This window comes from Musca domestica, unplaced genomic scaffold, assembly GCF_030504385.1.
Source record: "Musca domestica strain aabys unplaced genomic scaffold, Musca_domestica.polishedcontigs.V.1.1 42, whole genome shotgun sequence".
Lineage (NCBI taxonomy): Eukaryota > Metazoa > Arthropoda > Insecta > Diptera > Muscidae > Musca > Musca domestica.
In genome coordinates, this window is record NW_026712329.1 from 3,088,408 (window position 1) to 3,103,021 (window position 14,614).

General features: G+C 32.1%; 1 protein-coding gene and 1 long non-coding RNA gene across 8 annotated transcripts in view; one reads left to right on the forward strand and one right to left on the reverse strand.

Moving 5' to 3' along the window:
* LOC101901783 (paired box pox-meso protein) overlaps window positions 1-14,614 on the forward strand; it is a 176,043-nt gene that overhangs the window by 142,679 nt on the left and 18,750 nt on the right. For 5 of the 7 annotated variants that reach the window (XM_059127156.1, XM_059127153.1, XM_059127154.1 and 2 more), the window contains 5 exons: window positions 7,584-7,688; window positions 8,429-8,527; window positions 8,978-9,064; window positions 11,215-11,340; window positions 11,591-11,683. In XM_059127156.1, coding sequence (XP_058983139.1) covers window positions 7,584-7,688; window positions 8,429-8,527; window positions 8,978-9,064; window positions 11,215-11,340; window positions 11,591-11,683 — 510 coding nt within the window. The remainder of the gene's footprint in view (window positions 1-7,583; window positions 7,689-8,428; window positions 8,528-8,977; window positions 9,065-11,214; window positions 11,341-11,590; window positions 11,684-14,614) is intronic. The other 2 variants (XM_059127159.1, XM_059127160.1) reach the window with 1 other exon arrangement.
* LOC105262548 (uncharacterized) lies at window positions 11,467-13,215 on the reverse strand. The gene is made up of 3 exons (XR_002195556.2): window positions 13,040-13,215; window positions 12,336-12,438; window positions 11,467-12,050 (listed from the first exon to the last, which is right to left on the reverse strand). It is a non-coding gene; the product is annotated as an uncharacterized LOC105262548 (long non-coding RNA).

A 14,614-nucleotide genomic window follows, 5' to 3' on the forward strand; every position in this document is an offset into this window, starting at 1 on the left:
AAGAATTCGGAGTGCCTGGGAAAGCACACCCAAGGATCAAATTGAGCTTGTTATAGATTTAATGCCTCGTAGGTGTGCAGCTGCTATCAAAAATAATGGTTATGCTATCGACTACTATCCAAAATTTAATTATTTTAAAATAAAAAATCAAAAGTTGCTTTAGTTTTGACCAAGCAAAAATTGGGTCATTTTAGTTTTCCACATATTATTTTTCGTTCAAAATTATTTTTGTATTTTTATTTTTAGTTTCTTAAAAGTTAATTAAACCCCTCAATTAAAACTGGAAAAACAATTATGATTTATTTATTTTTGTAAAAGTTACAGGACATTTATTGTTTTTGCGATTTAAGTTGCTTTAGTTTTGGCCACCAGTGTATGTGTAGCTGCTGTACACAATGTTTAGATGATTTCGAATGTAAAGTGGTCGTCTCTTGATAACTGACAAACTGAACTTGAGATCATAAATTACAATTGCTCCGTATATTCCCCTCGGCCCAGCAAAAAAAAAGACAGATAAACGGGTTGTGTCAACACATTTTCCAAAAGCTGAGAAGTAAATATAAATTTTAAAACAGAACTGCCTCTTTTCTAAAATTGTGGGGGGAAATAATTTATGTTACTGTGACCGGGGAAGTACGCCCATTGACCGTGTTTCTAACAAAGAGAAGGAATTTGGCGTACTGGGAGAATTACATAGAGAAATCACATGCAATATGATTTGATACTTATATTTAGAGTGAATACTTGATACTTGACCATAGAGTGAAGTATCGAATCTAAGTACTTTTTTCTTTGTCTCAGGACTTTTTACATTTTTGGATTTTTGCTATTTAATTCTACCTATTTTTTAAATATTTCAAAAGCAAGTTACAAAAAAATGACTTGCATTTGAAATATTTAAAATAAGGTCGAATTAAATAGCAAAAATCCGAAAATGTAAAAAAGTTATGTTTTTACAATATACAAAGCTCTGATATTCTCCTTAAAAAATATGTTAACAAAATATATTGGTTAAAAGCTTATGTTGAAACCTCTATAATAACATTACAAACACAGTTCGAAACAATGAATTAGATGAGATTTTATAAATATATCGCTATTACAAGCAAAGTTATAGCCCATAGAATATAATAAAACACAATTGACCAAAATTGGAATATTTACAACTTTTACCGACATTATCCTATATCTCTGGTATCTGATCAGTTATATCAACAATATATTACAGATATAAAGGAAGGCATTTTCTCTTCAAAATTTGAAATATACCATTAAAATATAAAAGATATTTCAAAAACAAGTAAGCAAAGGCTACAGTCGAGCGGGGCCGACCGTTGAATACCCTACAACACTATAATAAACGATACAGTTTATATAGGCGAGATACTCGAAAGAATTCCACAAGATATTGTGACAAATAATAAAAGAAAACCATCAGATTTCGTTCTCTAATTTTCGAATAATAGCAACTTAAACTAATTTGCTCATTTCCAATTTATTGGTAATTATATTGTCTTCCTAGATCTGGAATCAATATTTCCCAAAGACCTATAATCTCTCAGAAGTGGCAAAAGATTAACATTTATTATTGGTTTTTGACTGAAACGCATCTATATGAGATACAGGCATTTGACTATATTCTTCAACGAAATCTGCGTTAACGAAATAGTCAGAAGTGCGTCTTTCCTGTATTTGTGAATTCTCCAAAAAGTCTCTGGAATGGACATTTTCGTATTTTGTCTACAAAAGTTGGCAAACTATTTCACACATTGAATATTTTTGGATGGCCATCCAAAACTGCTTGGCTTTTGCAATGTCCGGTAACCCCCTTTCAAATGTGCGTGAGGATCGGACGATAATTACGACCTGTCGACAATTTTGCAGTTTTTTGGTCCATTTCAGCCCCTAAATATATGGTGATCATCTCCAAAAAGAGTAGACTTCTATTCTGACCCTCATCTTATCCCCATGCAAAATATCGTAAGGATCGGGCCATAAATGCGATCTGTTTATGGTATCCTGATATCCTAACTACTTAGTTTTGTTAGTTGTAGAAATATTACCAAATGTTTAATTCAAAATGAAAATATGCCAAAAATATGACAAAATTGAAAAAATATGAGAAAATTTTACAAAATCAATATTTTCATCTTTAGAGAGATATTTTTATGCGATTTTTTAGACGTTTTTTCTTTCCTGCCAAGAGACCATTCTGAATTAATGAGAACTGTCGAAATCAGTTCGGCCGTTCTCGACATATAAGAAATCTTTCAAGCATATCTTCTTTGATAGACATATATATCGCCCATATTTGCTATATATCCGATTTGTTGGATGTTAACATCAATGTAAAGGTCAGAAGTAACCTTGTCATGGCTTTGTGATTTCGGCGGGATTTAAAATATTAGCGGTTTAATGAAAAATTTTGAATTTTTTCAACACAAAATATATGGTCTATTTTACCCGCTAAATGTTATCCGATGACCACCCAAATTGGTAGGCTTCTTCCCCGTCCTAAACTCTAGCTACATGCGAAATTCCGCGTCGATTGGTCTATAACTGCGACCTGTATAGCTACTGCAAAATCCGAAATTTTTTCAGTATTTGGTCCATTTCAACCCCTAAACATTTGGCGATCATCTCAAAAAGAAATAGGGTTCTATTCTGGCCCAACCCCGAACTCCATTCCAAATTTCGTGAAGATCGGACCATAATTGCGATCTGTAGAGTGATTACAAATTAACATGGACAGACGGACAGACGGACGGACGGACATACATAGCTAGATCGACTCAGCTCGGCGAGATAGGATGATCCATATATACTTTCCTATGTGGGAAACCAATATTTCGAGGTGTTACATAATTTTTGGGCCAATCAAACTTATAATACCCCCAACACATAGTGTTGTAGGGTATAATTATAGTATTCGGAATACAATTGTTGAAAATTTTCAATATTTTGGAGATTTTAAGCATTTGATTTATTTTGCCTATATCTCTAGTATTTCATTGGATATTTACACATTTCTTCCTTTATTTGAGAGACAAATATATTTTTTTTGATATAACTATTTTACTAGCCTTTGGAAAATGTAGCAACGCAAATCTCAAACATTTTATAATTGCTTATTCTTGCTTTCTTTTCGTAATATCTCCGCTACTTTATCAGTTACATAAATATAAAATTTACTACAATTCATCTGATGCCCCTGCCCCGTAAATCAAGACATTTTAATATGATATACATATGCATATTTTTCATTGTTATGATCCTTAATAACCGATTACGGAGAAATACTTGAAATTTGCTCGATTTTGGGGACCACTACACTTTAGGCCATATCTTACGTATTTCGTTAGATATTACAATCAAAATTATTTTTGTTTATAGATATGATAACTGGTCCTTAAAAATTAAGCTTTCTTAAAATTAATGAATCATAAATATGGCAAATATTGATCTTTACAAAAATATTACAAAAATGGAAGTCATGAAAAAATGTTTAAGTTCATAGTTTTTGTTATAACTCGTGAATTTGATCTGCTATATGAATATTATATACATTGCATATAAAAACTAGTTGTTCTTTTTTACAACAAAAAATTATTATTTATATAATCTATTTAGTATAACAAAATATATATCGTTTTGAAAACATTAACAAAAAGTTTATAAAAATTCGTCTATTTTGAATATTGGCCTTCTTTTGGCCATATCTCTGGTATTTGCTTATATATTACAATTTAGTTATTTTTGGTTTATGACTCAAAAATCTTCGTTTCCAAAATTATGTTATTTTACTTAAAAAATTGATTATATCAAAAGTTGTGGCCTAAGGAATGGCATTACGAAACAAATTCGAAGTAATATAAAATATTGTGCTCTTCTAATTTTTGGTCATATCTCTGGTATTTAGTTAGATATATTCAAACGACTTATATTATTTTTGAAAGCCGATACCATGCATAAAAAATTCAAGTTATTGCTGTGAGATATTTTAATTATTTCAAAAGTTATGGTTCCTCAAATTACAGTACTTAAAAATCTTTACAAATTGTACATTGTAAGTAACAATGCTATTTTCAGTATATCTCGAGAATTTGGTTAGATATTTAAACAAAACTTGGCGTTATTAATATAATGGAATGTCTTCTTTCAAAAAATATGACAGATTGATAAACATTTGTCTGTTATTTGTAAATAATTGATCCTGAAATGGAATTGTGCAAAAGAGGCAATTATTTGTTGGTTCTCGTTATTGTTATTATTTTGTTCATATCTCTGGCATTTTAGTTGATATCTTCATTCAGTTCAATTTAATTTAAAGATTGGACTATCTATTTTTGATATTACATTTGGAAAATAGGGCCATCGTTGATACTTTAAAAGCTATGTTTGACTGAAAATCATTACCTACAAATAAAACTATAGGAAATTGTTTTACTCTTTACACTAGAGCCCCGATTTGCGTCATTTCGATTGGAATCGTTTTCTAAAAACTATCAAAATTTAAACATTTGTTTATTTCTTTTGAAAAATTCCCCCAATGTATTAAATTTTAGTGCATTTTCTTTAGAGAAAATGTAATTTACATCTCCTTACTCCGATGCCTATTAACGACGCAAGTGGGGGCTCTAGTGTATTTTAAATTATAAATTAATACAAATTTAGGAAAATTTCTTCTTAAACATTTTGTGCTTAAATCAATACTGTGTTCATAATTTTTTTGAAAAAAAATGTTTCATTCAAGTTTCTCACTTTTCATCTTAACTGTATAATGTGACAAGATAGCAGTTTTCTTGATCTCTTGGTGATCTACAAATTGAATGAATTGCTTTGGAAAATATTTTAAGTTATTTTCTTTTGTTTTGCTTTTTTCACATATTTTTTTTTTTCATTTTCACTATTAAACATTCTTTTCCAAAAATAAGACAAATTTTCTTGCCTCAACGCTGAGTTCATTAAAATAAATCTCAGCATTTGTTACTTTGTTTTGGAATTCCCCGTAGCGTTGGGCTGGCTGGCTGGACTGGTTTAGCGTTGTTGGTGATCGCTCAAATCCATTATTTATCCCATTGCAGCAATATCTCAATTCTGAAATAATTAACGATGTAAAGATTACAAATGTCAAACATAATGTCAACTTGAATTTAAATGCTAAATTTCATTACATTTGTTTTATTTGCCTGTGATTCTGGCATTCTTTTTTACGCCTGGCCGGTAGTTGGCCACACATAAATCCAGGGTGTTGTATGAGTTGTTGTTGTGAGATTTTCCCTTATGGTAGAGGAAAACAAGAATGAATGACTCTGTGACTGCTTGCTTGGCTGGATGACGAATATCCTACTAAGTACTCTATTATGTTTGGCTTAGCAGCTCCCCGTGGCCTGTCAGCAAAAATGTTGCGTATGTTTCCAATTTGTATTTTACATGTCAGATGTGTGCTCGGGTGTGTGTGGGTCTATGCGAAGAAAATCATCACGGATTGTAAATGGGATTTATGGAAAGAAATTGCGAATGGGACTTTTTTTGGTTGTTCTCACTTTTTTTCTGGTTTCTGCAAAAAAGTTACGTGATTTCGTTGTGTGAAAAGATGCAAAGAAAATCCATCATAGCCATCGCCGGCACTGTTCTCAGCTTGATAATGAAATTCATTGTAGAGGCAGGCAGGCAGGCAGTGCTGCTGCTGGTGTTGGTGGTGGTGAAAATCCTTGCAATTACTTTAGGATTATAGCCAAATGTTTGTGGTCTATTTACGGGTGATTTGTGTTTGAGTTTTACGTGATTTCACGTTGCTTTGCGTTTGGAGCATTTTTAGGGGTATTTTTCTTTGTGTGTTGTCGTTGTTGTTGTTGTTATTCTATTGTTAAACGTTTTGTGTGCCAGCAAGGACTTGCGCATTATTTCTGGCGCCATAAAAATTAAACAGAACAACAGGAATTTTGTTTTTTTTTTTCCTAAAATGATGGGAAATTTTTTATAAAAAAAATGTGGAAACAAGGACAATTGATTCAAAATCGTCAACGAAAAAAAATCTTATTGCACTCGATATTTTCTAAACTAAAAAACTCTTTGAAATGTTTAAAAACGAATGAGGATAAGAATTAGATCCGAGAAAAAGCGAATCGATTTTAAACATAATTTTAAAGAAACGTCTGAAGCTAGAATCTTTATATTTTGAATAAGGATCAGTATTGGTCAGTTCTCTTCGAAATTTCAAAAATGATTTCTTTTGCAATACAAAAAAAATCTCAACAAACTCAAATCATATTCAAAACCCATTCCCTCTTAAAAATTGCAAAAAGATTTTTTTCAAAAAAAAAGTTTCAAAAATCAATACTCATTTCCTCCGATTTTTCTAAGTCCATTTTTTTTAATATTTTCAAAGAGATTTCATTAATAATATATAAAAAATCAAAGAAAAATTTTTGTAGCCTGGTGTTGGAAATTTAAAAATGTTTCCATACTTCCAAAAATTCGACATGGACCCCAAACACAACCTCATCTCCTACCTCGCTCTACCCAAAAAACCGAGTTCTTACCGAAGCACTTTTGTTGGATTCTGCGTATTGTCATTCGGCAATGTGACAAACTTTTTCACCACTTCCGAGTGAATAAATATCAAAGAAATGAAGGGGAAACGATTGACACACGACCATCAACTCTATTATTCACAAGAATGTCGGTAAGTGTGCAGAGGGGAAGGAGGGAAAGGGGAGGAGGTTATGCTCTGTGATGAATACGGAGGGGGTGGGGAAGATATCTGAGTTTATCATTCTACTGCTGTTTTTCTTCTACGCTCATCTACTTATATCACCATCATAAAATATAATCGCTAACAGACTTGCCAGAGATAATCATTACTTGAATTTATGGTTTTCACATTTTTCGGCTGCTGTGACAATGAGTTTGAGTTTTTATTTAGTGGCCGATTTAACTAGGACATGTTGTGCTTGTTAGCACTCTCAGCGGGATATAAAGAATTTAGATAATTTGTAAACAAACTGGTTATTTGGATTTTTATGGATAATACGGAGAATCTTTTAAGGATATAAAGCTACAAGTTGTTTAAATTTGAAAGCACTGTCATGAAATGAAAATTAAGTAAGGAAAATTTATTTTTATATGTTTGGGTCCCAAATATTATAATGGGTTCTTCTAACAGGGATTCCATGTCCCTCACTTTAAGAACTGGGCAAGGTCTTTCTGACACATATCATTCCAATTAAAATAATAATTAAAATTATGTATGTCTTCAATATATTTTTTTAATTGTTATGTTTTGTTTTCCTTACTTTAACAAGCGGAACTGAGAAAAGTTTTTTTCTGACACATATTGATCCATTTAGAGTGATAATAAAAATTATTTTTTTTAAATTTAAAATTTATTTTTAATTAAAAAAAATAAATGTATTTTTTAATTTTCTTTTTTTTTTTTTGAAATGTTGTTTTGCACTCTTTCCGCACTTTCTGTTCTCTCAATTTTTGCACCGATTGTTTACACCATTATTTATTTTCTTTTGAAAAGTTTTTTTCTAATAATTATTTATTTTTGTTTTGTTTACAAAATCTATTATCAGGTATTTATTTATTTCCCGACGTTAATAACTCCACTGATGCTTTAGTTAATGACGGTGTTGCCTGTACGGGCACTTCATCGGCTGGTGCCACTATGGTCACCTCAGGTATGACGATATTTTACTTTGTGGGTGTGGCAAGGGGTTTATTCACAAATTTTGGGGGAACAAATATATTCTTCTTTTGGTGATGGGGACAATATGTCCTGCACATGTCAAAATGCACAGCAAAAATATATAATGACGTAACAGAGATAATAGTCAAGAAATCTCAAAATAAATTTTGAGATTTTTGAAATTTTTATTTTATCACAATTTCATAAAAGGTACCAATGTTTAAAATTTGAGTTATGAGAAACTGTTTCTCAATTGAAAAAAATTTTCCTTTCACTCACAACTGTCCCGTTTTAACAAATTTGTTATGCACCATTTGAAATGTAAGTTCCTGGATTTAAAAAAACTGTTCAAACATCGTTGGGCCACAAATGATTTTATCCACCAAATCCTGGTTTGCACTCTTAAAACTCAATTTTTTCTGATTCACATAAAAAAATATGTCAGTTCTCTTTGCACTTTTTAATATAAGGATATAAGCAATTTTTTCATATTTTTTTTATTTTTTTTTTGTTAATGTTTCGATTTTTATTCAGTTTATTTATATTTTTTTTTTCAAGTTTGTAATTATTTTTCCACTTGATTTTGAGCACTCTCTTCCAAACCGGCACCGTTTTGTTTTTTTTTTTTTTTTTTTTTTTTGCACTATGGGCTCTTTAATGCCACTCTTCATTTTGTTTATTACGTTAATGTTAATTTGTTGAATTTTTTTCTTCATTTTATTTATTATTTAGATATTTATTCATATTCCTCAGAAGTAAAATCATCGGCGGATTCATTATTACCCATCGGTGTATCATGTAGTGATACATCGGGTACTGGTGTCGTGACAGGTATGGCAATTTTCGGCAAAAATGTTTTCACTTGTAATACTAGCGGTAGTTAGTTAAAAAAATCAAAATATTTGATACTTTAAAAATCAAAAAATTGCAAGAATATTTGAAAAGGCAAAGCAAAAAATGTTACATGATCTACTCCATCTGGATGAAGTTTAACATTAAGCGCAAACGATTTGATTTTCAAATGGAAACGAAATGAAAATCGAACAAGCCATTCAAAAGTTCGAAGTAAGAGAAATTATGTGGGAAGCCTTCAAAAGGGCAGTTGAAAGTTCCTGTAATGTTCACAAGATTTCTAAAATCCTTGATTTTTTTATATTTTCAATAAGTTTTTATTTTTTGCACAATTTTTTTACTCTGCACCTTAGTATAGTTGGTTTTTTATTTATATTTTGTTAAAAAAATTTAATTTGTTTTTCAAATTATTTTTCCACGTTCCATTAGATATCTATACCTTTCCGTCCGATGTGAAATCCGTACCGGTTTCCATAGTAACGGACGTTGTCTCATCGAATCTTGGCCATTCATCAGGTATGATCGATCCTCTATCCACTGCACTCCACTTGTTGGCGGCTTCAGATTTTTTGAGATGAAGTTCGCGAAAAACATGCAACGTTGTTAGCTATTGAAGATTTGTTATTGGCAAATTATTCACTCAAAATGGTTGGTGTTTGAAAAACTTTTTAGAGGATAACAGATAACTACCTAGAAAAAAAAAACTGAGAGAGTGAGACAGAGAGAATGGAGTTAAATTTATGGATAAACCCTATTTTTTATTGACGTATAAATATTATCCACGTTATTGAAATAACGTATAAATGTTATCCACGTTATTGAAATAACGTAAAATTATTATCCACGTTATTGAAACAACGTATAAATATTATCCACGTTATTGAAATAACGTAAAAATATTATCCACGTTATTGAAACAACGTAGAAATATTATCCACGTTTGAACGCAAGATCTTATCCATCATGGAGTAAAAAAAATTCAAAATAAAAGAATCTGGACTGAATATTGGGTCCACTTCTATTTTTGCATGTGAAATCGGTTTTAAAAAAAGTTCCGGTTTCCTTCTAAGTGATTGTTATCTATAGCGAGTTTTAAATTCCAAATTGGAATAAAACTTTGAAAAGCACCTAAGCTCGACCGGGTCAAACTTTTTTCATACCCTGCACCATTTGAAAGGTACTTGCAAAATTTAAAAAAATCCGCTGAAAATTTCCCTATAATTTTTAAAATTCCCAATATCAGGTGTAACGGTTATATGGATCTATACGAAAACGTGGTCTTTTTCAGCCAAGAGAAGCTGGTGCCTATTATGAACTTCAAATCCAAAGTTTGACATAATAATGAAAAAGCACCTAAGCTCAGCTAGGTCGAACTTTTTATACCCTCTACCCCTCTACCATTCGAAGGGAACTTGCAAAATGTAAAAAAAAAACCGCTGAAAATGTAGCTATAATTTAAAAAAATCCGAATATCAGATGTTACGGTTATATGGAGCTATATGATTACGTGGTCTTTTACAGTCAAGTATCTGCCATAGAAACTGGCGCCTATTACGAACTTCAAATACCAAGTTTGACATAATAATGAAAAAGCACCTAAGCTCGGCCGGATCAAATTTTTTTTAAATCCTCTACCCTCAACCATTCGAAGGGAACTTGCAAAATGTAGAAAAAATCCGCTGAAAATGTCACTACAATTTTAAAAATTTCGAATGTCAGATGTTACGGTTATACGGAGCTATACGAAAACGTGTACTTTTACAGCCAAGTATCTGCCAGAGAAGCTGTTGCCTATTACGAACTTCAAATATTAATTTTGATATAATTCTGTTGAAAAATGTGGCTAATATTATCAAAATACCGAGTATTTATGAGGGTTTGGTCCTATACAGGAAATTTTCTGTCCAGGGAGGTAGTACCCATTACGAACTCTAAATATCAAATTTTAAGCAATTCCGATAAAAACTCTTTAGTCACAGTCATCAAAATACCGAATATCTGGGTCTCTGTTTCCTACATCCTGGGAACACATACTCCAACCTTACAGCAAATTTTGCTGGAAATTGTGACTAAAACACCAAATAACCTTAAATCTACCGGGAACAGTTAATTATATGGGGCCTATACCAAAACATGGACCGGCATAGCTCATTTTCAATACCAGTATTGCGATTCTCTAATTCATTTTTGAGTTAGTTGAGATTTATCTCTCTCTCTCTCTCTCTCAATCGAATGACAAACAACATTAAATGTTTTCCACCTTATCCAGTTATGTATCTAGAAACCTTTACCCTATTGGAATGAAATGAAAGATCTATTCTTGTTATCCAATTAGGTTCTCAAAAACTATATATTTAAGTTATTGCCTATTTTGAGTGAATATTTTCCATAGATTTAGCTGGTGTTGGTAAATTTTGTGTTTTACAGAGTATTCAGAAAGAGAGTGACAGAGAAAATATCCCCTCACAATCACTCTCTTTTTTTCGAATAAATATGTGTCTTTTCTCTCTCGAATCCCCACCAATTTCGTTCTGCACAATTTAGTATTTAGTTTTGAGATTACACTGCACTGTCAAAGTATTGCACAATTTGTCATTTACTGTTTACGTTTCTTTGGTTTTAATTTTTTTTCCATTTAATTTTTCATTTTCACGAAAATTCCTCAGATCTTTATACATTTCCCTCATCGTCTGAGGTTAAGACCACACCGACAACGACCCTGGTCAATGAAGGTGGGTCATGCAATGACACAGCGTCGTCAGGAAATGGAAATAATGGCAATAATGTTACAGGTATGATGTTCCGTGTTAAAAAACATTGACAGGTTCACAAAGGTGTTGGTGTAAAATGCACAAAGATGTATTTAGATTTTTTTTGATTATTATTGGAAAACACATAAAAATAAGGGCCTTTTTAACTGCAAGTAAAAATGTTTTTCTGTTTTGCTGACGCATAAAGCCATAACTATTTTATGTCGTACATTTGATTTTAAGTTTTAATTATTGTTCTTTCTTTCCCTCCTTATCTTATTTATATTCATAGATATCTACACATTTTCCTCCGATGTTAATGCCTCCACAGAAGGTATGCTCTCTGATGGCTCCAATAATGGATCAAGTGGAACCGGTGCTGGAGGTAGGGATCTTGTGGGTTCATTATCGATCTCGGTTGGAGTGGTCACGTTGGTCATCTGCTAACGTTTCCTTTGCAACGTTGATGTCTTTTACATTGGCTTCATTAGGTTTTTCTTCATTAGCTATGGGGTCGATGGGTGTTTTAGGTTCTGGTATTTCTGTATTTATGTTGTGTATTTTATTAGCTGGTTATGCGGTTTTGGATGTTTTAGCATCTGATTATTTAGTCATTGTTGTATTTGTTGTATCCATTCCTGTAGTTATATTTGCTGTATTTGTGTTATCCATTCCTGTAGTTATATTTGCTGCTGGATTCGGTTGTGGTTGTCCATAATGTGTAATGGTTACATTGCAATTACGATGGATTTCTGCAATGAAACCCAAATTCAGAATATTAGCACACATTTTAAGGATATATTTTTTCTTGAAGTCTACAGGTAAGCCTCTCACTAATGGTCACATTTTTTTGTTTTTAATTACCATCAGTTATTTTTAAAATTGTTATAAATTTAATGCCATTAGCGAAAGGTTTCCCTGTATTTATCGCATGTAGTTGTTGTCTTTGGGTTAATTTTGCACATAAAAAATTATCATTGCTGCACTTGCACAAGCTTTGTAGGGAAAATGTCTAAGTTTTGCAAAGTTTTTCTTACCATGTTTTTGATTTGGTTTATTATTTTTATTATAATCATCATCGTCATCATCGAGTTCGTCATATAACAAAATTGAAAGAAAATCATAAAGTAAAGAACTTAACTGAAATGAAAAAACAAATAATTCTCTTGAAAAACAACAAGCGTAAAGGCGTCTATTTCAACAACGAGAGAATTAGCCAGAATCTATTATGAAATTATGTTCTTAAAACTTTAGAACTTCCCAGGAACTGAGAATTTTAAATGCTCTTGGTTTCTTAGTGAATAAAATTGTTAACATTAATAATTAAAACTTATATTTTATAATTTATTGCTTTGATTCACATCACGCCTAAAGGTATGCAACAAATTTTGCCAACTCGGCATTCAATGAAGATAATGGGTAAAAATCAGACTAAATTTGGAAAAAGTAACATTTATACTTATATCCAATGGCAATTGAACACCAATATGCCCAAAGTGAGGTCTAGGTGAACTGCTGGCCTTCTTCCGATAAATTTCTAGATATTTTACTCAAACAACACAACAAAATTTTGTTGAACTTTTCTCAAAACTGATTTGAAATCAAATTGGGCCACTTCAGGGCAAACTCCTTTATTTTTTCGATTGAATTTTGATTCCACTTATATTTTAAAACTTTTACTTATGTTCACAATTTATTTTCTAAACAAAAAAAAAAGAAAGAAATTAATTAATTTTCTTACACTGCTCCCTGCTTTCTCTAAACTACTTGATGGCGGTACAACACTTCCATGACACACTCTTGTAAAATGAAATACAAGACACATGAAAATTAAATAATTTTTCAACATTTCGCCGAAATTCACTTTGTTGCAGGTCAAAAAGTAGCACGGCACGTTCTGAAACTATTTCAAGCTGCACATCAGTCTCTTATATTTATACCATTTGGACAGAAAAAATAGTCTGCGTTAAACGTGTTCAAACGTTAATTGTTGCACTTGTAAAGCTATATTTTTCAGGTGCACACAATATATTCGATAAATTTATTATGCTGGTTAAAATGGTAATTAAGAATAATGTATGTATGTATGTATGTCATACAGAAGTTTTCGTTAAGTGACATAGAATTACGCTACGAAACAAGTGGAAGCAAAATTTTGAGTAAAGTGAATACTAAAGAGGTTTCTATGTCCGTGAATTAAAAAGGGAAGTTACACAACGAAAGGTGAATAAATATCGGACCAATAGATATATGGGAAAGAACTCCATCCAATTTGGGCTGATATTACAAACATGTTGAGCAATATTACCATGAAATCGAATAAAGGTATATGGCAGCTATAACTATAGGTAAACAGATCTTGATAAAATTTGGCAGTGGTATTTCCGAGCTGTATGATATATCTTGCTGTCGAGTATATTGTATATTGTGAATGTGAGTGACCTAAACACTAAATAGGTTGAAACATATATATATAGGAGCTATAGCTATATCTGAAGCGATTTTCATCAAATTTGAATTACTTGCTTCTATGATGAATTAGGTTGGATGTGCGGAAATATATCCTTCTTGGACCAATATTACACATACAGGCTGAGATAAAAAACTGCAACAAAGTCAAAGGCCATAATTTTTAAATTTTTTAAAAAAAAATTATAGAATGAAAGCCAAAAATGTCGGAAGTAGCAACAAATTTAAGAATAAGTTTAGATTTGTCCGAATTGGTCACCTTTGGCACGAATTATGGCCTTCAAACGGCCAATGAAACCGTCACACGCTGCCCGAATATTGCTCTGCGTTATTTTGAGGTGATTGACACTTTGGTATTTTTTAGTGCCAACCTTGCTTTCCAAAATACTCCAGACACAATAATCCAACGGATTGGTATCCGGAGATTTTGGTGGCCATTGTGCGCTGGAAATTATGTAAGACACCTCATTTTGTATCCATTCTTGGGTGGCACGTGCTGAGTCCTGTTGGAATGTCCAAGGTCTGCGGCAAAAATGTTTGCATACCCAAGGCTTTATATATCCTCCAGAATATTTTCGCGATAATATTCGGTATTTATTCTGATGCCGATACGAGCGGAGATGGTCGATTAATACGAGCGGAGAGCGACCATCGGCTGTTATGGCAGCCCACAGCATCACCATGACCGGCGCTTGAGTTCTGGCGGCCATCCGAAGGTGCACATTTTCAGCTGACCTCTTCGGCAAGTAAACACGATCATTTTGTTTGTTTACAAACTGCTGGACAACGAATGTTTTTTCATCGGAGAAAACTAAATTCGGCAGTTCACCACTTTCGGCCAAGCGCA